At 56.4% G+C, this 26,131-nt stretch overlaps 1 protein-coding gene and 1 long non-coding RNA gene across 3 annotated transcripts in view; one reads left to right on the top strand and one right to left on the bottom strand.

Annotated features, from left to right (window-relative positions):
- The first annotated feature begins 14,796 nt into the window (after window positions 1–14,796).
- On the top strand, window positions 14,797–23,064 carry DLK1 (delta like non-canonical Notch ligand 1). Its single transcript, XM_009428475.5, has 5 exons — window positions 14,797–15,076; window positions 16,338–16,401; window positions 16,881–17,011; window positions 19,988–20,129; window positions 22,090–23,064. The coding sequence occupies exons 1-5, from the start codon at window positions 15,010–15,012 to the stop codon at window positions 22,835–22,837; spliced, it is 1,152 nt and encodes a 383-aa protein (XP_009426750.1). The 5' UTR covers window positions 14,797–15,009; the 3' UTR covers window positions 22,838–23,064.
- Window positions 17,855–26,131, bottom strand: part of LOC107968252 (uncharacterized) — a 34,713-nt gene continuing 26,436 nt past the window's right edge. Inside the window, exon 4 of one of the 2 annotated variants that reach the window (XR_001709323.4) lies at window positions 17,855–18,857. This is a non-coding gene — a long non-coding RNA (uncharacterized LOC107968252). The remainder of the gene's footprint in view (window positions 18,858–26,131) is intronic. The other variant, XR_008539098.2, reaches the window with a different exon arrangement.

Below are 26,131 nucleotides of genomic sequence, written 5' to 3' on the forward strand. Positions count from 1 at the left end.
CAGGGAGTGGGCATATGTGACCCAGGTGTTAGAACTGGGTTGTGGGAGGGGAGCAGGCACCAGGATCCAGGCCGCCTTTAGGTTTGTGATAATCACCTCCAGAGCCAGAGGGGGAAACCGAGGCCTGGGCGGGAGGGAGGTGCAGTGATGTCCCCAGCAGTGGGCCGGAGCATCTGGGTGTCCCACAGGCCTGCTCCCCGCTGGCCCATGGGTTCCCGGTGGGCTGTCCCCAGACTTCGTCCCCTGCCTCAGGGCCACAGAGGCAATGTGCCGGAACACAACAGCATCTGGGCCCTCCAGGGCCCTCGTGTCACTTGTTCCGCAGTCGTGGTCTCCAGACTTGCTAATTAGTTGGTAACTACACACCCCGAAAAATGTGCCTGTCTCGATGACACGGTCCGCCCTCCAGCACTCCGTGTTGCCTCTTTCCCGGCAAAGCTGGGGGAAGAAAAAACCAGCGGCCTCCCTTTTCTGGAGGAAGAGTCACCTGCAGGTGTTTTTACAAAGTCGGGGCCAGAGACCATAGGAATAAATGCCATGATTCATGTTTGCAAACCCCTCCTGCCAGCTTCTGTCTTGACAAGCCAGGAGGGCTGGGGAGGAGGCAGGCAGAGGTGGAACCTGGGAATGCGGCCAAGGGCTTGCTTCGGGGCAGTGTTCCCTATCACAGGTAGAACCGTGCAGGCCTCAGGACAATCGGGTGGAGGGGGAGGGGCTCCGGATAGCCACAGGTGGTCCAACTGGCCACTCATCGCCTGGCCACCCCCAAGTAGGTGGTCTGGGTCCCCAGGGCCACCCAGCAGGGAGGCACCTCCACCCTTGAGAGAGGCTTGGTGACCTTAAAGGCCAGCGGGAACGTTCCTAATTCTTGTAATAACCACGACTGGGACAAATGGTGATAATTGAGGTGTCGCTGCTCTGCTCCCAGCCTCTCCTTCCAGCCCCAGCTCACCACGGCCATGCCAGAGATCTGAGGGGGTTCTTCTCAGGGCAAGAGTCCTTAACCCCATCTTACAAATGTGCTCACCGCAGTCGGGAGAAGTTCAAGACACCCCTTCAATCAAAGGCACCAGCCAGGTGGCGTGGGCAGGACTGGGTACTGGGTTTCCCACCGCTGACTTGGACTGAGGCTTGGCATGGGGGTCGGTGGGACAGGGAGTAGGTATTTTTAGGGTTGGGGGATCTCTGAGATCACATGTAAAGGATAATCATCTCCTCTGGTTTCTGGCAAAACCCAACCCTGTCCAAGGAGGTCTGCCCACCTCCCCTCCTGTGTGTGTGTGTGTGTGTGTGTGTGTGTGTGTGTGTGTAGTCTCTCTGATATTTATTAAGCATCTACTGCTTGCCCTGTGGAATACTCTGCAGCTCCTCCCCCACAGACTCCTGCTGAGGAGAGGAGCACTCATCCTCGGGAGCACCCAGCCACCTCAAGGGACCCTCCCAGGGCAGAGGCAGGAGGAACAGTGCAGGTCCAGGAGGGGCTGGATGGAGCCTGGGGGGTTGCGGAGAAGTGAGGGCAGAAGGCAGGCCTGGGGCGCGATTTTCTCATGACCTTCTCCCGGATGAGGAGCCGATGGAGAGGTTCATGCTGGGGCTCGGAAGGGGGACCAAGATGATTGAGAAAAGACAGGACTGATGGGGAGACGGAGGGAGATGCAGAGGGAGAGCCTGCTGACCCCTCCCAGGGCCCCGGATGAATGGCCGCAGTGCCCTCGGTACAGGGGCAGGAGAGAGAGAAAGTGGAGCTGGGCATGTGGAAGCAGGAGAGAGAGGACGGAGCAAGGGACAGGTGGAGATCCAGGCTGAGCAGCTGTCCCTGGGGGCGGGCAGGAAAGGACCCTGGCCTGCTCCCAGGCACCACAAGGAGCACAGTGCTGCACATCTGTGAGGGGGACTTCCTGGAGGAGGTGGCAGGGTCTGGGATGGGGCCAGGCTCCGGGGAGGTGCGTGTGGGGTCCCTGCTGCAGCTCCTCCATGCTGCGTCATGGATTCCCTCGTTTCCAGGTCTGGATGCGTTGCTGCGCTTGGCTTGCAGCGTGGAGCCTGCTAGTCGCCCCAGGGGGAAGGGCCCTCCCTCGGGATGGAGGCGGCTTCCCTCTGCAACCTCAGAGTGGTGTTTTAATTAGTCAAGTCTTCAAATCATTGTTTACTGCTCTCCACACAGGAAGGGTTTATTAAAAGCTGGGCCAAGTTAAAAATACTGGCAACAGGGACATGCAGGCCATGGGAGCTGCCGAAACAGGCGCCCTGACGCCCTGACGCCCTGAACCACGAGGAAGCCGTGGTGGCTCCTCCCCAGGGAATCCCTGCCCACGTCCTGTCGGTGGCCCAGCTGGCAGACAACCCGTCAGCCATGTGGAGGGAGACAGGGTGGCCCCTTGCAGCTGTGCCAGCACTGCTCAGCCTGTGCCGAGCACCAGCGCGTGACCAGGTCTCACATCCCTGGGTGTTGAAAAGGCCTGGCAGGGTGGAGGTGGGGCCCCTCCTCACTCCACTCCACCCCTCCAGGAGCTTCCAGTCCCTGGGAAGCCTGTGTGGTTAGCCACACCCAATCACCCAGCCACCAGCCTCAGAAGCCCCTGGGGCCTGACAGCAGCAAGGATCGTGGTGGATGGCTCTGCCTGGCAGGGGTGTTCAGGGAAGCCCTCCAGGAGGAGGTGGCACTCGGCATGGGGTGGGCTCGCCATTGGTGGACAGGGGAGATGGCATTTCAGGTGAGTCACAGAAAGGTCGCCTAGGCCTTGGAGGCAGGGAGGTGCCGTCCTTGTCCTTCATGCTACCGTCGTGAGGAGGGTGGTGGAGTCAGGGAGCCCTGTGGGAGGAGCCTTCGGTACCCTGCCTGGAAATGCGCCCTGCAGACCTGCTCTGCCCGGATCTCCAAGAAGACTCTAGAGTCAACAGGTCCATAGGGAAGGGTGGGCCACAGAGCCCACAGCCACCAGCCGCCACTGCCTTTCTCAGAAGGAGCCAGGGGGAGGGCTGCTGTGACTCTTGTGGGGGCCCTCAATGTTTGAACAGTGGCAAAAACTGAACTGCGACAAGCATTAGGGCTTCCAAAGATCAGCTGTCATGCACAGCTCTGGGTAAGAGTCCTTTGCTGGGCCTCAGTTTACCCATATGTACAACAATGAGAGAGACAGCTTTCCTACAGCACCACTTCCATCCATCCATCATATACTGACTGAACAAACACTCCCTGGACCCTTACTGCATGGCTGGGGCACAGAGGGGAACCCGACATAAGCTGGGGCCTTCGGAGTCTTCCTTCCACCCTGCACAGCGCAGAGTGTCTCCCTGGCCACTAAGGGCAGAGCCTGATGAATTTGGGGTTCTGAGGAGTAAATAAAATCAATGTGAAATCACTTTGAAAGTTTAAAGGCACAATTAAGGCCTGTGCTCCTCCTGTGAGGACAGTGGTGTCGTCCTACGGCCTGGGCTGCTCAGAGCCTTTCTCTTTGCTGACGTGCAGGAAGGGGAAGCAGAGTCACAGAGCACCTGCTGTGTCCCAGACGGCTGCAGGCCACCTCACCCACATGGGCGCAGCTAACTCAATTTTATGCATACAGATTAGTGGAGGTGTCGGTTCAAATCCTCGTCTCCCTAGCAGACCAGGAACCACAGAGGATGGAGACTGTGTTCTCCTCATTCAATTAGTCAATTATGCTCTCGCTCAGCATCTGCAGCCTCTCAGGCTGTAAACACCCTAGAGTTGCTCCTATATTTAAATGAAGACACACGCACATACTCACACTCACACACTCACACTCATACACACTCTCACACACACTCATATACACAGACACACTCACCCATATACACACAATCATACACACACACACACACACACTCTCTCTCTCTCTCTCTCTCACTTTTGCATCCTGAAGCCCTTTGCTAGTGAACGACCCCTCTCCTTGTTGCCTCCAACCCAGGCCCCCTGCTCACTCCCTGGCCTGTCACTCTGCCTGTGACTCCTCCTCCCACTTGCCCCGGGGGCATCCCGCTAAGGCCCCAGTGACTGATCTCAATCTTTATCTTAACTGATGTCCCTGTGGGCATTTTGGACCCATGGCCACTCCCTCACTCTTTCTTTCTTGGAGTCTGGGATTCCTCTCTGTTTCTATAAAGACAAGAGTTTTCAGAGTGTTTATGGGCATCGAGGAAGGAGCCAGTGCAGTGACGGACTGGAAATGCAGGACCAAGAGAAGACAATGGGGCAGTTGACTGAGAGGAGATCCCCCAACCTCTGCACCCACCTGTCTCTGGGCAGCTTCTTCTGTCTCCCTTGTGCATTCTTCTTCTGTTTGCTTTGTGCATTCTTCTTTCCCAGTCCCATTGCCGTTGCATTGCAGGGTTTCATTCCCTCAGTCTCTCGACTCACCATCTTCCTGGTCACCCTTCCATCACCACCATCGTGGTCTCACCCTAAATCATGGTCTTCTGACTGCAGACTGTCCCCCAGTCTTTCTCCCACCTGGTCCAGGGCTACCCCACCCACTAAGGCCATTACAGCAACAAGCCTATGTCTCTGCCCCATCCCAGCAGTCAGGTGTTGGGCACGGGTAAGAAGTCAGAGTCAAGGAAGATTAAGTGGGGAAAATGAGGCCCAGAGATGGGAAAGGCTTTGCCCAAAATTACCCAGGACTTTACCCAGATCCTGACATGGGGCCTATAGTGGTTCTTCTGCCCACTTTTAGCTCTTGCAGATGTCACCCCCCACTGAGTGTGGATCTCTGTTGTCTAGTGGCTGGGGTGCTACCCACCTTCATGGTCCAGTAAGGTTCCTCTCATCACAGGAGGCCGTGTGGCTGTGGCTACACCTGGCACTCAGCAGCCCTGGCTCCTGGCAGGCCTGCCTGAGGGAGGCCCTGGAGGAGAAAGGAGCCCCCACCCCAGACTGGCAGCCTCCTGGCTGAGCAGTTCACCAGCACAGCTAACTCTGGCTGCCCACCCAGTGTGAATGTCATTAAGCCAACCGTTGCCGAGGGGGGAGTTGGAACCTCTTCCACGGCCCGGCACTGCCTCAAACTGCCATACACACGAGAGCAGTGAGGGTCAGGAGCCTGAGGCCTGGGCTCAAATCCCAGCTCTGCCATGGAAAGGCTTCTCTAGCTTCAGTTTCCCCTACTGAGAAGGAGGCCACTGGATTCAGTGAAGCTCTGGGTTGCTCATGTGCTTTTCCTCGGGTCCCTTGCAGAACCACCCTCTGTCTTCCACCCCTGTCTGTGCATGGGGTGGCCTGCCTAGATGGTCTGTATCAGCTGGCTCCAGCCAGGTGGGGCCACAGGATCCCCAACAGATCAGGGGAGGGAGGAGGGCAAGGTCAGGTTCCCTGCACAGAGACTGGGGGCTCCCCAACCAAAGGCCACACTCATCCACCCTCTCCACCTGACTCCCGCAGTTTCTGGTTCAGGTAATTCCACTCTTCTCTCTAGCTGCAGGCCTATGGGGTAACGGGGCCTGCTGTTACCCCTCCGGCTTCCTTACACCCTGCCCACATCTCTGTAAATAGGCCCTTTATTCAACGTTCTTCAAATTAACCATCTTGTGTGCACCATCTGTTTCCTGCGGGGACCCTGTCTGAATCACACAGGCCTCACCGTTCCTGGTCTCCTTGTTAACTCAAGCTGTCAAGAGGGGAGAGGAGAGGCTGGGTGCAGCTCCCCAGGAGCGGTCCATGACGAACTGTGGAAACCATTCCTGCCCAGGGCAGCGGCAAGGCCTCGGGCAAGCCTAACGTGCTGCAGCTACAATCCCCAGATCCAGACAGCAGCTGGCCTGAGCACCCCTCTGCAGGTCTCCCAGCCCTTCCCCATCCTGCCAGTGTCACCAGTGTCCTTGTCAGGACCAGGAGCAGATACTGAACACATACGAAGCAACTAGGACCGGGCAGGAGTGTCCCGTCCAGGCTCTCAGCTCCCCTGCATAGCTCCTCCAGGCCAGGTGGTCGTCCCTCAGGGAAAGAAGCCGAGAGTTTGAACCATTTCCCCAAATCCACCTGCCACCCACCTACTCCCCGCCTTCACCCGCCCTTACTCCTTCTCTTGCTACCCTGCCTTGCCAGAAAAAAATACTGAATATACTGAAAATACCTCTCTAGTGAGTAGAACTCCCCCCACCCAAAGAAACCATGGTGAAGACGTGCTAGCAGGGTTTCCACCGTGGCATGTGTGGATCACTTGGGACCTTGTTGCTGGCCACAGACAGCTAAGGCTGTTGCCCAGCACTCATGGAGAGAGGGAAGAATTAGGTAAAACACAATCAGAGATAATTGGCTCATCCGAGAGAGGCAGGAAAAAGCCACTGAAAAGGAGCAGGGTCTAAAGGCTGAGGGCAAATCTTTGCAAGGAAGAGCATCTCCCCAAGCTTTAAGAGACCATTTCCGATCTCCATGTCCCTATCCCGGCCAAATGCTTCCTTATCGATTCCTTGATAGGACGGTGCAATTCAATCCCACGAATACTTAATGAGAACCTACTGTGCACCTAATTCTGAGCTTGGAGCCCAGGGAGAGCTGAAGTGAATTTGAGAAGGCACCCTTCCCCGCTCTTCCTTCCTCTCCCCCCCGCTTCCTTCCTTCTTTCCTGCCCCCTTTCTCTCTCTTTTCCTTCTGCGAAGGGTTTAAGTAGCAGGTTGCTCGGGATAGTCGTGCATCTAGAAAACCTCCCTCTGACCCCTGGCCTGTAGCCGAGAGGATGGGGGAGACAGGCAGGCCCAGGGTTGATACAGCCATTAGGGAGAGAGGCTTGGACCAGGGTGGTGGTGAAAAGAATGGGGCTATGGAGATGGACTGGAGAGCGACTGGGGAGCGACAGTCCCTGGAGCTTGGGGCCTGTTTGCACAGAGAAAGGGCAAAGCTACAGGAGCCAGGAGTCTAAGCCCTCACTCGCTGGGCCGACTGCAGGGTGGCGGAGGCCCTGGAGGAGGTTTGAGGGGGACAAATGGGAGATGCTCGTTTCAGAGAGACCTCCAGAGGGGACACCTGGGAGGCTGTGGGGCTCTAACCCCGGCCCCAGCTCTGGAGCGATGAAGGTAGAGAGAGCTGGACCTTCGTGTGCACATCTGCAGGCGGACTGGCAGACTAGCATCCAGTGCAGGGAGAAGGAAGGAAGGAGAAAATGAAGGTGGGAAGAGGACGTGACCAGCCCAGGAGGCAGTCCTGCTGTTTCCCCAAATTCTCTGAAGCAGTGAAGTGACAGCACCCGCTGGGCTCCAACTTGACCTCTATTCTTGTGACGCAGTTTCTTCTGTTTTCAGTCTGTGGGCTTTTTGGCCAGACCTTGGAGAGACCCATTTAGATGAAGGAAACTGAGGGTTCCTCAAAGGACATTTTATGGTCAACTTTTATAGTCCTCCTGCCTGGGCACCACTCCCCAACATTCTAGTCTTGCTCTGCCAATTCCTTGCTCTGTGACCCATGGAGAATTGCTCAGCCTCTCTGCGCTCCAGCATCCAGCTCTCTGGCTGAGAGGAGAGCCCCCACTGCTAGAGGGGGAGGAGAAACACACACACCTGGGCAGGGATCAAACTAAGGCTCATTACAAACAGAGCAAACTTGAATTTGGGTACTAAGCAACCCCGGGTGGGGTGAGGAGGTGAGGGGGTGAGGGGAATGGGGTTCCACTCACACTGGGCATCCCCTGCGCTCCGTCCCTAGCTGGATCCTGGCTGCAGACAGCCAGCTTGGGCCTCTGGAGGTGCAGTGTTGCCATAGGAACAGGCTCATGGAGAGCGTCTCAGAGGAACCAGGTGCTTGCGGGTGGTGGGCAGGGGCAGGTGGCAGCAGGGGGTGCTGGAGATGGTCTTGACACAGCTACTCCCCACATTCCTAGTGAAGGAACTGAGGGCTCTGGTGGGGAAAGAACCAGGTGGAGGCATCGCTGCAACCCTGAGGGCTCTCCTGTTTGCAAGTCCAAGGGGGTCAGTAACCCCCTGGAACCCAGAGATCAGAGGTGGCAAGAGGACGGGTGGCTGGGGAGGGCCACCGGGCTGTGGACAGTTGCTAGGACACAGGATCTTTCCGAGGGGCCCATGGTAACCTTCAGAGAACACTTTGTGCCTCATTCATTTATTCATTAATTCACTTAATCCATAAACACCTCGAGGGCAGCGCCGCAGGCCTCTGGCTGCGGGGTGCCTGGCTGAGCAAGAAGCATCTGGCCTTGCTGGGGTCAGACACACGTGCAAAATCCATTAACACCAGGCAGGAAGACGTGTTCAGGGCTGAGATGATGCCCAGGGTGGCTGGGAGGGCCAGGACCCTCGGGGGGCGGGTGAGTGGGTGGGAGCCAGGGGACTTGGCAGGCATGGGATTGGGGGAAAGGCCTTGGAGGAGGAGGTGAGACAGGAACAAACCTCTGTCCCTCTCACCTCCCACCTGTGCCTGCCCCCTCCTTGGGGACTGGGCAATGTCTTCCTTCGCAGGAAATCCCTAACGCCTGGAACACAGTAGGATACCAAAATCTTTTTAAAAAAAAATATAATTGAATGAAAATGCTAATGCTTCCTTACAAATAAGAGAATAAATATAGTACGGGAACATCTTAAATTCCTCGAGAGCTGTGTGTTTTCACGTCCCTAAACTTGACAGAGCTGCCTGCGAACAGGTGTGGAGGGCTGTGCCGCGCCGCTCATCCTCCCTTTCACAGGCTCAGCGCGCAGTGAGGTTATGATTCCGCCACAGTGACCCCACAGACTCTTAAGCAGGGGCTGGGATGAGGGCTCTCCCCAGGGGATCCAGGCTTGAGAAAAGGATTTCTTCTGTGGCTAAAGGAAGTATCCTCTTTATACGTCATCACAGGGTGTGTTGCCTCTGCCTCTGAAGGTCTCCATGAGCTGGGCCCCACTGGGGAGGTAGGTGGTGGGGGCTGGTGCCTCACTGGATGGGAAGGGTCGGGTGGCCCAGCCTGATTCCCAAGACTTAGCATCAAGTCTGGGCACGACATGTGCGAAGGTCGACTCTGGTATGACAAAAGAGGGCTTCTTGTTCCGTGGACTGTTTGCCAGGGCAAAGGAGGCTGCAGAATGTTGGAGAATAGTTAAGAGATTTATGTCCGAAATGTTGAAAGTTTTGCAACATTCTGCCTCATTCTTCACCACGCTAACTTTGCCCTCACTAACAGAACAGCCAACGCTTCCTCGCCATCTCATGTGCATGCATACACACACTCATGTCTCGTTCACACATCTGTGCCTGTACAGCTCTCTCTGCCTGGAAGGGCCTCCCCATACCCTCCTGGAGAACTTCTGTGTACTCTGCACACACAGCTGAGGACTAACCCTCTGAGAGATGCATGATCGCCCTTCCCATGTGTGGCCAGTCCCAGTATCCACAACCCTGCATCTCAGAGGGTGTCTAAGCACTGGGTCCGCACTTGAACTCTCTGAGATGAGAAACCACCTTCAAATCCATCATTGCACCCTCCCTCCAGGGACCCCGCCGAGCCTCGGCACCCAGTAGGAGCTCAGTCAATACCAGGCAGATGAAAGGCTACATTTAAAGAGGTGAGCCTCTGTTTTATGGAAAATTAACTTCTGGGAATTTTTGATGAATGAAGAATTCCTGCATTTTTGGCCAAAGCCTGCGTGGACAAGCTGAGTGATGAAAAGGCTCCTTTTTCCTCCGGCCCCTGATTTCCTCCCTCCTGAGTGGGAGTGAGTCTATCTACAAGCTCTGGGGTGGGGTGGGGAGTTGTTATTAACCCCTCCAAGCCCCTGGGAGCACCCCACGCACAGCATGACTCAGTGGTGCTCTGTAAGAGGATCATGTGATTGATGATGCGGACAATTACATTGTGGACTTACATCCCTGTTGATTCCAATGGCAAGGAAGGAAACGAGAAGTCTCTTTTTAAATCCTATCAGCAATGACGAGGGGAGAGGTGAGACCCCACAGAAGCCAACTCTAAATATAGACCCAAACCAATGAGTCCCCTCTGCACCCCAGCTCTCTGGTATTTTTCCTTCCCAGAAGCTTGCTGTGGGGCCTGGGGGAGTGATACGCAGGCCTGTTTTGGGGACTCGGGGATACGGGCTGGCTCTGCGCCCCCACCCACAGCACCCTGCCGCCCTGGAGAACCCTGGAGTGGGCCTGGAACTGTCATACGCCTCTTCAGGCCCCAAGCACAAGGCCAGGCTCAGCATGTGTCCCTCTGCAGCCGTACTCCCAGCTCGGCTGAGCACGATGCCACTTCACACTGAAGACCTTTTCTCTGATTAAACTTGAAACCAAACCTTCATGTTCTGGAAAATGTACCAGGGTATGTCTTTCATTTCCCTCCACCCTCTGCCCCCAGGTCCCCCCTCCTCGGTAGAAGAAAAGAGAATTTGTCTCCAAAGATGAGCTTTAGGTTTGGAAAAATACTCCGAGAGGTGGCAGCTGCGTGTCTCCTTGGTGTTTGCATGAAACCCTCACAGCCTCCCAGGTTGTGAAGCTTCCCCCTCCCACCCAAAGAGGGGAGGGCAGGCTTCTGGGGGAGCCCACTTTCCTCCAGGCTCCATGCGCTCTAACCACCCCGCTGGGCTGGGCAGAGAGCCTTGCACTGGGATTTTGAGCAGACCCGGGTTCAAATTCCAGCTCTGCCACTCGTTAGCCATGCACCTCTCTTGGGGTCCCCCAGCCTCAGTGTGCTCAGCCACTGCCCAGTGGACTCTGGGCAGTCCCCACCTAGCCCAGGCCGTGAGGAGGCTCTGATGAGACAGGGTTAAATTAGAGTCTAAATCTGAGGGAGAAGTGAGGGAGATGCAGAAAGGGCAATGCCTGCTTGCCTGTAAGCCCTCAACACAGGGATGGTGGCTTCTTGGCGGGGGAGCCTCCTGCCTAGCTGTCTCCTGGATGTTCCGGTTCTAGGACTCTAACTAGGCCACCTGAGTCTCTGGGCACTGGTCCTCGCCTTGGTCAGTCCCTTGGGGAGGAAGAGCAGGCAGGTCTGGGGGAGCCCACCCTCCTTCTCTCTTGGAGGGAGGATGGAGAACGTTGGGTGTGGGGACAGGGGACAAAGGCATCTCTTGTCTGTAGGATGCCCACTAGGACTGGATCAGTGGGGGCTCAGATCCCCCCACCCCGGCAAAACAACAACAACAACAAAAAAACCTAGTGTAGGCAGAAGCAAAGCCTCAAGGCATGGAGATCCCCACCGAGGCTGTGGGGGTGGTGTGCAGAGCAGAATGTGAAGGTGGGGTGAAGCCCCCTCGCCGGCCACCCCTGCTCTTGCCCTCCCATCCCCGCTGGTGCCCGGGACTAGTGAGTCTCAGAGGCCCCTCTAGCTCCACCCAGCTGAGCTGCCCTGATCAGTGTTTCTGCCTTTAATCAGGGGCGAAGTGGTCTGGGGCTGGCTGGAGGAGGAGTTAGTGTTTAGAAAAGGAGGAGGGGGAGCAGACAGGAGGGGAGAGCAGAGGAGCGGGGAGGAAAAAGGGCTGGAGACAACACTTCTTTCCTTCCCTCGGAAAACTTTTGCTCATCACCAGCTCCTCTGCTGCCCCGGCAAAGCCCAGCAACACTGCCTCCGGACAGGTTCCCCTTGCTTTCGGCTCTTGCCTGCGGGGTGTGGGGCCATAGGCAGAGCCTTCGGCTTGGCTACAGGGAGGGAGTCCAGCTCATGCATCTCGATCTGGCCCCAGAGTTGGCAGGTCCAGTCCCTGCAACCTGTGTAGATCGCCTGCCACGCCATGCTATGAGGACCTGCGGGCTGCCGGCCTCATCTCTGTAATCCCGGGGGCCTGTACACGGAGCATGGCTCTGGAGAGAAGAGGAGCGGGGAGGAGGGGAGGGATGCGCAGATAGAGGAGGGGGCGTCCAGCTCCTCCAGCCTGCCGTTCCACAGCCCCCAGGGTCTGCTTGCAAACGGCAGACTGTACCGCTTCTCCCCAAGGGACTACATTGGCATTTTCGCGCCTTCTGTGCAGACTTAAAGTCTGTGACAGTCACCAACCTCCCCTCCCTACCGCTCCTAAGCTACCCTTTCTCAGTGTCTGCTTGCTGAAAAGAAAGCTCCGGCCTCCTGAATTTACAAACGCTTTATTAAGATTAGAGCAAGCCAACAGAAATCTTCCTGGCTTGTAGGTCCTGTGAGGCAAGAAAGTCCCCTCCCATCCCTCAAGTGTCCCTGCAGGGGGCTCTTGAAGAGGGCCCGGGTCCAGTGGAGCCTGGGTGCCCGCCTTGGAGATCCTCTAGCTGGCGGGGGCAAGGGCTCTGGGGTGCAGCTGTTGGAGGAATGGCTGGAAGGGGTTGTGACCAGGCCCTGTCAGCACAGTGCTTTTCTGCTTACAGAAACCGGAGTTCCTTTCAGAGACAGGTGGGACATCCCTGTTTATGGGCTAAGAAACAGGGCTCACAGATGGAAGACACTGGGCCCTTGGTGGGCACGAAATGGAGATAGGATTAGAGAGCAGGTGCCCCCCAAGCCAAGGCAGTGCCCTTTCAGCGTAAGCCTGTGACATTTTGACAGACTCCCTTGGGCGAGAATACCCTCCTCTGGCCTCCCTCCCTTTCCTAAACTGGGGAGGGCTGTGGTGGGGCTGGGGGCGGGGGTGGGGAGGGGGAAGAACCTGGATGGGGAAGGGAGGAGTCTAGGTGTGTGTGGGGGTGGGGACACTGGGGCCCCCTAAGTGCTCCATGCAGTCCAGGGATTCTCCTCTCTGCGGGACTTTGGCAAGAGCCTGGGAGGCCCTTACCCCAGGGCTACCCAGCCCTGAGATCCTCCGCCCCTCCTTGGCTTCTGGCTGAGAACTCAGCTCTTCCAGGTCTGCCTGCTGTTGGGATAATTTTGGAGGCTGAAGTCAGGGGCCTTGAAGGGAGGGAAGAGAGGAACCCTGGTCAGGAAGACCTTGGCGATCACCATGCAGTGGACATTGGCACCCAGGGTTGGGCCTGTCAGCCAGACACTCTCGTTCTAGGCCAAGGGCCTTGGGCAAAGGACCTTCCATCACTGAAGTTGGTTTCTTGACTTGAGGAAAGAGTCCACGGAAGAAAGTAGGGTCACAGGAATGCAAGGGCATGTGGCAGGCACACAGTGGGCACCCCAACTACTCCCTACAGCCTGTCCCCAAAGCCGTTCCCAGCAGCCCCTACCTATCCGGGCATTCTGCAGATAACATCAGGGAAGGGATATCTTCCACCAGGGGCTGGGAGTTTCCCTCCAGCCTCCTTGGAGCCAGCCCAGAGCAGCTCTGGTCTCTGTCCATCCCTGTACCCATCCCGAGTGCCTTACTGGAGCACTGACTTAGGGGTGGTGGGCCTGGGGATGCCCATGGGCCTGCCTTCCCACATCTATGGCTAAGATGGGAAATCTGTGCTCAGACCTGCCAGGGCTGGACTAGAGGGCCAGGAGGTCAAAGCATCCAGCCTCCAGGTTCACAGTGGTGAGATCACACCCCCTTGCAGCACTGCGAGGAAGGGGAGGCCGCAAGCTGGGTGGGCACCCACTCCCTGCATCTAGGATATGTATGCAAATTAATATATGCAAATTAAGTATCCTAAACGACCCACCCAAAGATTGGGACGCCTGGGACCCTTCCCCCAGGAGGTGAAATATCTTTAATCCCCTCCTACCCCTCTCCCTCCCTATCTTTCTGAGCCTCCCCCATCCAGACTGGGTGCAGGGGTGCAGAGCTTTCCTCTCCAGCAGGGCTCTAAGCCTAAGCCGGGGGCAATGGGGAGGAGGGGTGCCTGAGGAGCACTCCCTCTCCCTGGGAGCTCTGCAGAGGAAGAGGGTCTCTGGCAATCAGCATCCTCTACCTCCACCTCTCCGGCGGGCGACCCCTCAGAGAAGGTCTCCCAGTGAGTCTGGAATACGTGCCGAGTGCCTGGAGTGCTATTGTGTGTATGTGAGAGCACGTTGGTGAGGCTGCCCACGCATGCCACTGTGGACAAAGACAGATGCGATCGTGTGTGTGTGGGGACTGCGTATATGTTTTTGTCAGTGTGTGTGACCACGAGTCAGCTGGGTATGTGTGCTTGTGGGTATCAGGTGCGTGGCTGTGCGTACATGTGTGCGTAAGAGTCGGTGCATTTGTGTTTCAGCGCGGCTAAGGCCCTGACTGAGATGCTGTGTGTGCGGGGGTGGGTGTGACTGAATGCGGGCACGGGTGTCCGTCTGTTTATACGTGTGTTTGCGTGTTTGGGTGTGCAGGTGGCTCTGCGTAAGCGTCTGTGTGCAGGGGGTCGGCACATGGGGGAGGATGCCCATGGTTGGGTAACCGCAGGTCCGCTTGACCCTCTGCCACCTAGGACTGTGTCTATACGGCGTCTGGGCTACAGTGTGTTTGAGTTGCCGTGTGCGTTTCCGTTGCGGGGTGTGGGTTGCCACGGGGCAACTGCATTTTTCTGCGTCTTCATGGCCAGGGGTACAGGGGGCGTCGGGCTTTTCCTGGGGGTTTTTCTGTGTGCGTGTGTAATTATGTGCTTAGTTCACATCTTCATAGTGCGCCTTTGTGTTTTCCTGGGTATCTAACCATTGCACGTGTGCCCGGGACGTCAGCGATAAGTGTTTCGGTGTTCCTGCGTGCGGATTTGTGCTCTCCGGGGAGGTCTGCGGCCCAGGTTCGATTCCTGCGACTTGTCCTAGGCAGGCCTGTATGTGCGCGGCGGCCGCGTGCTGTACAGTGTGAGGGAACGTGTACCAAACGCTCGCGGGATACCTGTGCCCGTCTAGCCAAGAGTGCACCCGTGTGCGCGAGCGGGCTTCCGGGACGCCGCAGTGGTCGGGGGCGGCCCTGCGAGGGGAGGGGGTCACAGGGACTGGCCGGCGCCGGCCCCGTGCGCACGGAGGCGGGGGCGGGGGGCGGGGGCCGCGGGGGGGGAGGCGGTACGAAAAGGGCGGCGCGCGCGGCGGCGGCGGCAGCTCCCCGGCAGCGGCGGTGGAGAGCGCAGCGCGCAGCCCGGTGCAGCCCTGGCTTTCCCCTCGCTGCGCGCCCGCGCCCCCTTTCGCGTCCGCAACCAGAAGCCCAGTGCGGCGCCAGGAGCCGGACCCGCGCCCGCACCGCTCCCGGGACCGCGACCCCGGCCGCCCAGAGATGACCGCGACCGAAGCCCTCCTGCGCGTCCTCTTGCTCCTGCTGGCTTTCGGCCACAGCACCTATGGTGAGTCCCCCGGCGGCCCGGCTCGCGCCCCCTCTGGGGAAGCCTGCGACGCCCCGCCGGCCGCCCGGTGCCCCGCACGCCCCGTCTCGTGAGCCCCAACTCCGCCCGTCCCGCCTAGCCCTAAGCCCCGCGCTGTGCCTGTCTCGCCCTACCCACCACGCTCGCATGCCAAGGCCCGTCCCAGGGGTCCCAGGGCGCAGGGGATGTGTGAGACCCCCAGCCCCTTCCCGCCCTGCAGAAGTGGCGCCAGAGGGGTGTCGGTGCGCTGAGCAAGGAGGTATGGAAAAATGAGGTGCTGTTGTGGAGTCTTCTATGAAAATACTCTGGGGTGCAACTTTGGGGTGTCCCTGTGTGAGCGTTCTGGAACAGGTCTCGGGGCGGGAGTGGGGGGCGACTTTGCCGTCTTAGCCCCCAATTCCCAGAGAAGCCCAGCCTGAGCCCTTCCTGCGTGGCGCGTTTCTGTAGGTGAGGGGCTGCGACACTTCTGTCTGCAGCGGCCATCTGTCTCTGACAGCGAGAGAGTTGCCCCCTTCCTGCAGCGCCCCCCCACTCATTGCACCAGTGGTTGTAAGGGGGCTGTCTAGAAAGCTGGGGAGCTGGTTGAGTAAATGCACACAGTAGGTGCCTGTTAAAGTGTCACAATCTCTAAGCAGTGTTGTTGCAACCTCAGCCCGCTAAGCAAAACCCTGTGTCGTCATCGTTTTTTTTAATGCGAAGAGTCTGGGGTAGGGGAAAGAGGGAAGATTTGACCTGGGTGCCCGGCTTAATAGGGATGAACCTTAAAAAGAATGCAGACTCCTTACTGGGGCGCCCACCAGGTGAACCTGTCTGGGCTTTCCCGGAGCTGAACACCTCAAAATCTGCTCCCCTTTTCAGCTCAGGTTGCAAAAGTGACGGTCAGGCTGCATGCCCAGGGCTCAACATATTTCCCTCCACGGTCCCCGTCCCCGCTGTTAGGAGGACTTGAGGTGTCGTATTTGCTTTTGGGAGTCCGGGGAGAAGGTGTTTCTCCTGCTCCTAGGAACTAGGGAGAGTGTACTGTGGTCATTTCTTTGCTGGGAACGTGGCAGAGATGTTTTTCCTGAGTGCACTGAGCCCCATCCATGCTCGGATAGGAAGTGCCTACTGTGTGCCAGGCTGGTAGGACCCAAGAGGGCTGTTGGTGCCCTCGAGGGCAGTGGTGGGCTGTGTGGGCGAAGACAGCCTTTGCCTTGGCCTGGGGCCTGGTGGGGTGAATCGTATAACCTTTCTTGTACCTCAGGGGCTGAATGCTTCCCGGCCTGCAACCCCCAAAATGGATTCTGCGAGGATGACAATGTTTGCAGGTAATAGAGTGGCTCCTCAGAGGCAGCTTGTGGGGGCCACGCAGAAGCCTGGGGAGTCGTGAAGTCAGGCAGAAAAAATAGGGGGCTTGGCCACTACACTGCAGCAAACAGCTTCCGGGCCCCTGCAGAAAACTGGTGGGGCGAGCGGGGGAGATGAGGGCGGGGGCGGGGGGGGGGGCAGCCGCAGCTCCTGTCTGCGTTCTCAGAGGTGGGGGGGCAGGTGGGACCACTGCAGGCCACTGCGGCAAAACGCAGCACTCCCCCGGGATCTCGGGGCCCCTCCAAGTCGGCCCCCTCAGCTTGGCATGTTTTCTCTTTAAGTTTTTCCATTCAGGTGGCTGGTGTTTACTTCCCAGGACCACCGGCTGCCACTGTGCAAAGACCCCCAAGGGTCCTTGGTTCCACAGAAAGTAGCCTGAGCTGCCTCTCTACCCCTGCCCTCTTCATATGTCCCCACCTTTCTCCCCCACCCATTGCAGGTGCCAGCCTGGCTGGCAGGGTCCCCTTTGTGACCAGTGCGTGACCTCTCCCGGCTGCCTTCACGGACTCTGTGAAGAACCCGGGCAGTGCATTTGCACCGACGGCTGGGATGGGGAGCTCTGTGATAGAGGTTGGCACTCGCCTTTGTTCACCTCAGCTCTGCGTCCTTACCTGCCTGCCCTAGCCCCTACCACCTCCTCACTGTCTCTTGTTGCTGGTGTTCCTCACTTCCTCATTCCTGCACACTTCGTGCCCTGTATTCTAAAGATCTGTTTATAAATTTCCTGTGGGTACCGAATGCCTCCTCAGAGGTAGGGACTTCATTTTGCTCTTCTCTGCGCCATCAGCACCCAGCACCTAGAGGGAACATGGGGTGGGGGCCAGGGAGCTGCCTGTTGAATAAAGAGTCACAAAATACACATACAGCTGGGCCGGTGGGACCACAGACCCCAGGCTGCCTGTCCAGGTCATGGAAGCCCAGTGATGGACAGGGCTCTGGGGATCTCGGAGCTAAGACTCCCTAGAAAAGCACACGCAAGACTGTAAAGAGGCTGCAAACAAACAAACGGGGTGGGGGGTGGCCAGCACTGCTCAGTGGTTGAGGGGCAGGTGCTGAGTCAGGGCCAGGAGGACAGGGCTGGGGGGCCTGGACTGAGTGGGTCAGGTGTAGGGGGAGGCTGCAGTTGGGAAAAGCTGAGAAAGGGTTAAAGTGAAGATGGGTGTTATCTGTTGATTTCATTAATTTATGCAATCTTTGCCTCCATTACCCCAAGCAATTGAGAGTTGGCTGTCACTGCATTTTCAGGCTGCGAAATGTTCGTCTAAGCCCATTTTCATTTGGCAAAACCCGCCCTAACGTTTGAGCAAACTGAAGTCCACAAAAAAACTCCCAGCTGCGTAGCAGCCTGCCCTCAGGGCCCCTGTCCCTCAGTCCCCAACATTAGTAAAGACGGTACAGATAGAGAAACTGAGGATCAGAGAAGCACAAGTGTCTGCTAAGGAATATGAAAGAAGTTGGGCGAAAAGCCAGCTACAACCCTTTCCCCCAGCCCCAGAAAGAGAGTTAATTTTTATCTTCAATTGCATCTAACATCCTTCCTTAAGGAACACCTAAGAGCATTTTGTTGTGGCCCCTGCCCTGTACAGCCAGGGCAGCCGTGGTTCTGAAGCTGAGCTCCCTCCCACCCCAAATTGTCTCTGGTCCTTAATTCCAGCCCCCCCCAATATGGTGCAAGGTTTACCCGCAGCTGACTCATGCTCTGGCCAGCATCTCTGCTGCCCCTCACAGAAGCAGCGGCAGCAGCTCTGAGTCGTTTGGGGATCTGGGGGATTCCAGCAAAGCCACCATTTGGGATCAGGGTTAGGCTTTTAGCTTGGAGCCCATCTTTTTGGTATCTAAATGCAGTACACCCTTGCTGAAATTTTCCAGACAAATGCCTCCCTTCTCATGGGCCCTTGGTATGTCTCCTCCCCACCAAGTTGACAAAGGCAGCCAGCTTGGGGATGGCCAGAGAGTCTAGGGTCCCAGAGAAGACATAGCCCTCCCTCTCCCTTTTTGCCCATCTTTGAGGCTGTCGTGGCCACAGCTGCTGTCCCAGCAGAGACCCCCAAGCAGCCTTCTCCTCAGAGCAGCTTAATTCACCCCTGTCTTGGGGTTGGAGGCTCAGGAGGGCTGATCCAGGATTGGCGTAGCAGGGAGAGCTGCAGGGACAAGCTGGGGGTGGTCGCCAGCTTTTTAGCTTAAATTTAAGATTCTGAGTGACAGGAGAGTCGGGTGCAGAGAATAAGGAGCCTGACGCGGAGGCGCCACGTGCTAATGCCTTGCCGGTGCCGTCCCGTGAAGATAAATCCTCTTTATGTGTCCTTGCACCAAGCCGGGCTTCCATGGAACACCACAGGGTAGTCCATCAACACAGCGTTCAGGCTCTTCCTCCTTGATTGATTGCAGTCTCCCCTCCACGAGGGTGTGGGTCTCTCTGAGAGGGGGAAAAAATACGCACATGTGTGGCCTCAGCACGGGGGATTCCCCCCCCCCCCCATCCCCACCAGCCTGCCTTAGCTTGCTGTGTCTCTCACTGCCCCTGGCTTTCTGTTTGGCAGGTGCAGCAGCTCAAATTATAGAAAATCAAAGCTGAAGAGTCCCTCAGAGATTGGCCAGGGAAAGACCCTCTTTTTATAAGTAGGGAAACTGAGGCCCAGAATGGGTAGGAGCTGAAATCTGCTGCCACATGGCAGCAGGCTGGATACAGGGCAGGACAGGGGTCCCTTCCTGGCCCCACTGGGGAGCTGGGGTCTCCATCGTCAGAGAGCCCCTGACTCAGGCCCTTGTGTTCAGCTCGTCCCTGGCTTGCTGAACCTGAATAATGAAGTGTGCATGATGGAAGGTGTTAAAAGATGGTGGGAGTATACCAGTGCTCATGGAAACCTGTGCTGATAGGAGAGCGCTCAATAGCTCTAATTTCCCTGGCTTTAAAAGATGAAGCCTTTTTACCAGGGACCCCTTGAGTTCAGAGCCTGAGTGCAGAAAGAGAGACCACAGGGACACGTGGTAGTGCTGGGGTTAACAGGTTTCTTGATTCCTGACTGAGGGGGGTCGTTACATCTCCATCCCCCCACTGCCCCTCTTTGATGGAAAAGTATGAAGAGCTGGTGGTTTTTCTGAGGGTTGGGCTGTATTCATCCCCCAGCTGGCCAGGACCCCTCCCCTAACAGGAGAGGGTGGAGATGCAGTCTTGTCTGGTGGAGACAGGCCTTAGGGAATCTCAGCTAGGCACCCTGTTGCAGGGAGGGGCATGATGTCCACAGTGAACGTCACGGACATGTTGCTGGATATGGGGTGACCTGGTGCCAGGCAAAGGGAACAGCTATCCTGGCTTGAATATCAGTGGCCACGACTTTCTGATCTGTGACCTTAGGCAAGGAAACCCCTTCAGCTTCCTGAGCCTCAGCTTACTCACTTCATGGGTTTTTTGGAGGGAGCTCCCTAAACCCTCTTACTCCAGACCCCACTCGGTGGCCATAGAGCCATTTTAAAGCCCACTGGGGCCCGCGTCACGCTTGTGTATGGAGAGGAAGCTAAGTTCTCGTCTTCTCCGTCACCCCGCAGATGTTCGGGCCTGCTCCTCGACCCCCTGTGCCAACAACGGGACCTGCGTGAGCCTGGACGATGGCCTCTATGAATGCTCCTGTGCCCCCGGGTACTCGGGAAAGGACTGCCAGAAAAAGGACGGGCCCTGTGTGATCAATGGGTAAATATCCTTCCTGTGTGTGATCTAATGAATGCTGCTTTTCATGCAGCCACTAAAGACCCTTTCAGCCTAACCCTGTTGGACCTGTCGTCTGACAAAAGATGAAGTAAGCGCTCATCCTGGCAGCCCCGTAGGGGACCGCCCTGGATGGGGGTATTTACGGGGGAATGTGTCATTGCCATAATTTTTTCAAATGATCCTGAAGGCGATTTCATATTCCCCTGATGTTCTCAAGTCCCGATGCGTGTGAGTGACAGTCGATCGGAATGATGAACTGACACTCGGAGCTGCATAATTTTCTAAAGGCAACATAATAAAAGATTGGAGCTCCGCGGGGCTGAGGCTGTTTGTGTGAAACCCACTTGCTGTATCTCAGGGGGTGGTTTTGGGGAACTGGTGGGCTCTGCAATTGGATTTTCTGGGATGTCTGTGGAAGGAGTTGCCAGGCTGAGAGGTGAAGAGATTGGGCTTCTGCCAGCACGAGAGGAGGTGGGCCAGCTGTCGGCTATCCTCAGTGGGGAAGGGGGCTTTGGGACTCCTGGGCAGCGGACGTAACAGACAGAGTGGCCACTGTCTTCACTTGAACCTCCCTGAACAATGCTTCCCAGCAGCTCAGCCTCTGTCCACCCATTATCTCTTTGGCGGCCCTGAGCCATCCCTCCCTGCTGGATGGGGCTTAGCCTGAAGCCAAGGGAGATCTTGACAGAGGCAGGGTCCGAATATAAGAATCCAAACTTGAACCCAGTCCTGGGCCTGTAGTTGGGGGGCAGGGGTGTCCCTTTCCTCTGAAGAAACAGAAGCTAACATGCAAATAAGCTTATCTTGACCGGACATTGCAGGGTGGCACAGAGACCCCAGTAGTCTGTAAGAGCTGTAAACGGACATTAACGGGGCTTCCAAAGATCAGTCTCCAGACGGGGTCAGAGTGGGGGCTGGTGAAAACTGAACTCCATTTCTGCTTATTAGCAAGAAGGAGAAAAACAGAGCGAGACCTTTAAAATATTTTGCTTTTCTCGCGAATGGACTTGAACCAGTGTGTCAAAATAGAGCCTAAGGCCCTTGAAATTCCTTCAGAGCCCAGCTCCCATGCAGCCCACACCCTGAAGCAGCAATGCTGATTTCTTGTGTTTATTGCCCCTTCTTCCCCGGAGTTTTGGCATTTATCAGATGACAAAGGGCTCGCTGGTTTAAAAGCACTTACGTTAAATGCTCCTTGTACTCCACTTTGAGCAAACAGCTTTGGTTTGCAAGCTGCACTTGGGTGAATGGACCACTATTAAACAGCCTGGCACAGACGCTGGCTTGTGCCACCGTAGACAGACCTCGTATTGCTTTCTCTTTGAGAGTCCCCAAGCGCTTCCTGCACAATAGCCTGTGGATCCACACCGCTAATAATAATAATAATAATAATGAGGGTTGGCGGCAACAGTGGACATAGGCATGAAGGACGACAGCGGGTCCCGGGATAGAGTGAGGGGCGCCCCTTGCTTGGTTCTTCTGCCCCAGCAGCCCAGGGATGGAGCTAAGGGAAGGGGGCTTGCTCCAGTCCTGAGCTGTCACTGACTTTTCCTCTCCTAGCCTCAGTTTCCCCAGTTGGCTAGTGACTAACCAACAGTCCTCTGGTTGGAGAGGTGCAGTAAGAGGTGGGAGAGGACGTGGGCATCCTGGCATGGGAGGTCGGGTGTGTCCCAGGTTAGCATCGAGATGGGGGTGAGGTGGGCACCCACCCACCCACCCCCAGAGCTACTGGTGAGCTTCTTGCAGACAGGGGTCACGGCCCCGGGCACCTCTCTGTGCCTCCCTGGCTGGCGTTCCCTCCCTCACTCCCTCATTCACCTGATGTGTTTTAAGCACCTGCCCCTTAGTCAGGCCAGGGACCTTCTGCCCTGAGCCCCGTGCCCTGCAGCGCTGTTGTAGCCCAGCCCCTGAGGCCGTTTACTATGTCCCCGTTGTGTTGCAGCTCCCCCTGCCAGCACGGAGGCACCTGCGTGGATGATGAGGGCCGGGCCTCCCATGCCTCCTGCCTGTGCCCCCCTGGCTTCTCAGGCAATTTCTGTGAGATCGTGGCCAACAGCTGCACCCCCAACCCATGCGAGAACGACGGTGTCTGCACTGACATCGGGGGCGACTTCCGCTGCCGGTGCCCAGCCGGCTTCATCGACAAGACCTGCAGCCGCCCGGTGACCAACTGCGCCAGCAGCCCGTGCCAGAACGGGGGCACCTGCCTGCAGCACACCCAGGTGAGCTACGAGTGTCTGTGCAAGCCCGAGTTCACAGGTCTCACCTGTGTCAAGAAGCGCGCGCTGAGCCCCCAGCAGGTCACCCGTCTGCCCAGCGGCTACGGGCTGGCCTACCGCCTGACCCCTGGGGTGCACGAGCTGCCGGTGCAGCAGCCCGAGCACCGCATCCTGAAGGTGTCCATGAAAGAGCTCAACAAGAAAACCCCTCTCCTCACCGAGGGCCAGGCCATCTGCTTCACCATCCTGGGCGTGCTCACCAGCCTGGTGGTGCTGGGCACTGTGGGTATCGTCTTCCTCAACAAGTGCGAGACCTGGGTGTCCAACCTGCGCTACAACCACATGCTGCGGAAGAAGAAGAACCTGCTGCTTCAGTACAACAGCGGGGAGGACCTGGCCGTCAACATCATCTTCCCCGAGAAGATCGACATGACCACCTTCAGCAAGGAGGCCGGCGACGAGGAGATCTAAGCAGCGTTCCCACAGCCCCCCCTAGATTCTTGGAGTTCCGCAGAGCTTACTATACGCGGTCTGTCCTAATCTTTGTGGTGTTCGCTATCTCTTGTGTCAAATCTGGTGAACGCTACGCTTACATATATTGTCTTTGTGCTGCTGTGTGACAAACGCAATGCTAAAACAATCCTCTTTCTCTCTCTTAATGCATGATACAGAATAATAATAAGAATTTCATCTTTAAATGAGTAAGAGAAATAAGTATGTTATTCTAAAATCTAAACTCAAATGAAATTTCAAAAAAGACCAAAAAAAAACAAGGCAACAGAACCAGGGCTCAGTGCCGACGCCCCTACCCTGGGGGTCTCGGCCACAGGGTCCTCGTGAAACCGTTACGAGTGCTGTACATGACCACCCACTGTGCAAAGAGCTACGATTGTTTTCGTTCGTTAATTCTCACACACCACATCCGACTCGCACTCACATCCAGCTCAACATCGCTACCTTTAGATCTTTCCGATTGATTTGAGATTTAGCGGAGTGCAGCGGCTGTGTGTCAGTCAGAGAGAGCCCCAGGTTGGCTGCTGGGGGGCCGGGCCTCTGTCCGAGCCCTGCCACTAACTCGCTGTGTGATCCTTGGCGAGTCCCTATCCCAATCCTGGGCCCACTTTCTCGTCCCTCTCGAGGGAGGGGTTTGAACACCGACCACCACGGTCCTCTCTGGCTCTAAAACTCTGAATTAGGAACGAGGGGGTATGAACCAAAACACTTCCTGACCCCAACAATTGGGATCTGATGAAGACGAAGTCTCATCCTGGGATCCGAAAGGTTTTGGCCTATCCTGGATGAACGCTTGATGTTGAAATTTATCCTAACTGTGTTTCTCAAAGTGGGGAGCCTCCTGGCCCACTTCCCTTTTGGGAAAAAATAGCCCCTTTGAGTCATAATGTGCCATCTGGAGTTGCCACTTAGGCAGCCAGCCCTCCCCCACCCCTCTGCCCACCCAGAACCCCAACACTATACCTGCCTCTACCCTATAGAGACATCCCTTGAGACTTGAATGTACTTTGAGCCGCAAGTGCCCCTGGCAGAATCTGAGCAGCAACACAGCCCTCACCAAGGTTTTCACAGGGATTAGTGGAAATTGTCACTTGTGGGGCGCTTACTAGTTTTGTGGCAAATGTGGTCCAAGACCTGGCCCACACAGCCATGGGTTTACATTTGTGTTGCTGAGTTAATAATCCTCAGATCTCAAAAGACCTAGCCAGCTTCTGAATTTTGAATTTGACTTTTTTTTTTTTTTTTTTTTTAACAAAGAGCATCTATCTTTTTTGCAAAAATAGAAAGAAATGGGACAGAGCTCTGTTTAGCTTTTCAGCTTTTGGGGTTGGACAGCTAAACAGCCCTTGGGTACCAGATAGGAATATTTTGCTTCTTAGATTATTTGGATAAGAATCTATACTCTTAGCTTTATTGAGCATTGCCTGCCGTGTTTACCTTGCTCCAGGTGTTTATTTCTAAGTCATCATCACCTTCGTCATCTACAGTCAGTCACATCAGTCACCCACACACAACTCACAGTCACCCATCCATTGGTCACCCGCGCCATCGTCATGACACAATATCGACCTCATCACCTCGTCGTCCTCCAGCCACCACCCAAGCCCCCTCATCCTGACTCAAAGCCCGACCAGCATCTGCCCAAACTCCCAACACCCCACTCTCCCCACCAAGCCATTGGTCTCTTCACTCCCGGTCCTTTGTCATCCTGATTCCAAGCCCCGCCCCACCCTCACCGCCCCCTCCGCATCATCTGCACTCTGCAGAGCCCCTCCTACCCACCTCTGTCCCCACCAGGCCCCTCCCTACCGTCAGCCCTGAGTCCCACAGCACGCGTCCCCAGCCCCTCCCAGCCTCACCCCTAAAACCCTGTCACCCCACCCACCACCATCATCACTGCCAAGCCCCTTCCCCTTCTCCAGCTCCCGTCCCCACTACCCCTCCCGTCCCCCAATCCTTCCCCTCCTGTTAGCCCACCCCTCCTTTCCTATCACCCCCACCTTTCCCTTCCCATTCTCCCCACCCTTCCCCTCCGATCCCACCACCCTTCCCTTCCGATCCCAGTCATCCTTCCCCTCTGATCCCCCACCCTTCCCCTCCTGTCCCCCCCAGCCCTCCCTTCCTATCACCCTCACCCTTCCCCTCCCGTTCTCCCCACCCCTTCCCCTCCTGTCTCCACCAGCCCTCCCTTCCTATCACCCCCACCCTTCTCCTCCCTTCCCTCACCCCAAACCCCTGGGTCCTCCACCCCAATCTCTGACAACCGCCCCAAGTCCCTCTTCCTCCCCCACGAAGTCATTCATAAGTCACCATCTCATCTCATTTTGAGTTTGTTTTAAGAAATAAAAAAATTAAAAAGACAAAAAAAAAGAATTGTTGGCATGTGTCAGGCGGGCGTCTGGTACCCCGCCTGGCCTCTCTCAGCGTGAGACCTGGACTGAGCCTGCTAACGATTCTGTTTCTCAGTTTCCCCAAATAGAAAATTCTAAGATTGGTCAGACGATCAAATTATCTATGTTTTCGATTTTGATGCTATAGAGAATAGCCATGTTCCCCTGATAACAAGAAAAAGACATCCCACGGTCGAGGTATCCTTGACCAACTCCCCATCCATTCATTTGTTCACCGTCCACAACTCATCTGATCAGGAAGCATTTCCAGGCACCTGCGGAGCACTAGGCAGTGTGCGGAAGCTGCAGGGCAGGCAGGACGAGGGGGCAGTCTGGAGGGGGGTGGACACAGCTGTCCCCAGGGAGCCCAGCGCGGTGCCGGTCACATGCCGTGGGAGTGGAGGGTCCTGAGCAGACGCCTCCCTTGGAGAAGAGCCACCATCTCACCTTCCCACGCAACAAATTATCTATTACCAGCACGCGATGAGGCCGTCCCTCCCAAATTCCACAGTGCCCACCACTCGCACTACCCCCCCCCCCGTGCCACAGAAGCAGTGTCAGCAGCCTCGCCACGGTCTTCACGTCATGCAGAAGTGGTCATTCCATGTTCTATGGCCACCAGATTCTGCTGAGAGTGTCGGGATCCTTGACTGCCCAGCCACACCTTGTGTGTGTCTGGTGTAGCGTGTAGTTTACGAAACAAACGGAAAAGCTCAAAGACAGCGATCCAAGACATGATCAGCAATTTGGTCCCAAATTAGGAGAGGAGGAAGAGGAGTATCAATTTTGTCACCAAAATGTTAAAAAAAATGTCCTTGGAGCTCTTTTTAGCTTTCCCGTTTACTACCAGTCCAGACATGCA

Source organism: Pan troglodytes, chromosome 15 (genome assembly GCF_028858775.2).
Source record: "Pan troglodytes isolate AG18354 chromosome 15, NHGRI_mPanTro3-v2.0_pri, whole genome shotgun sequence".
Classification (NCBI taxonomy): domain Eukaryota; kingdom Metazoa; phylum Chordata; class Mammalia; order Primates; family Hominidae; genus Pan; species Pan troglodytes.

Excerpts from the sequence above, each read along its gene's own strand:
- DLK1 (XM_009428475.5), top strand. The coding sequence starts at position 15,010 with ATGACCGCGACCGAAGCCCTCCTGCGCGTCCTCTTGCTCCTGCTGGCT. Across the intron at positions 15,077-16,337 it reads TTTCGGCCACAGCACCTATG|GGGCTGAATGCTTCCCGGCC; the intron begins GTGAGTCCCCCG and ends CTTGTACCTCAG. Across the intron at positions 16,402-16,880 it reads GAGGATGACAATGTTTGCAG|GTGCCAGCCTGGCTGGCAGG; the intron begins GTAATAGAGTGG and ends CACCCATTGCAG.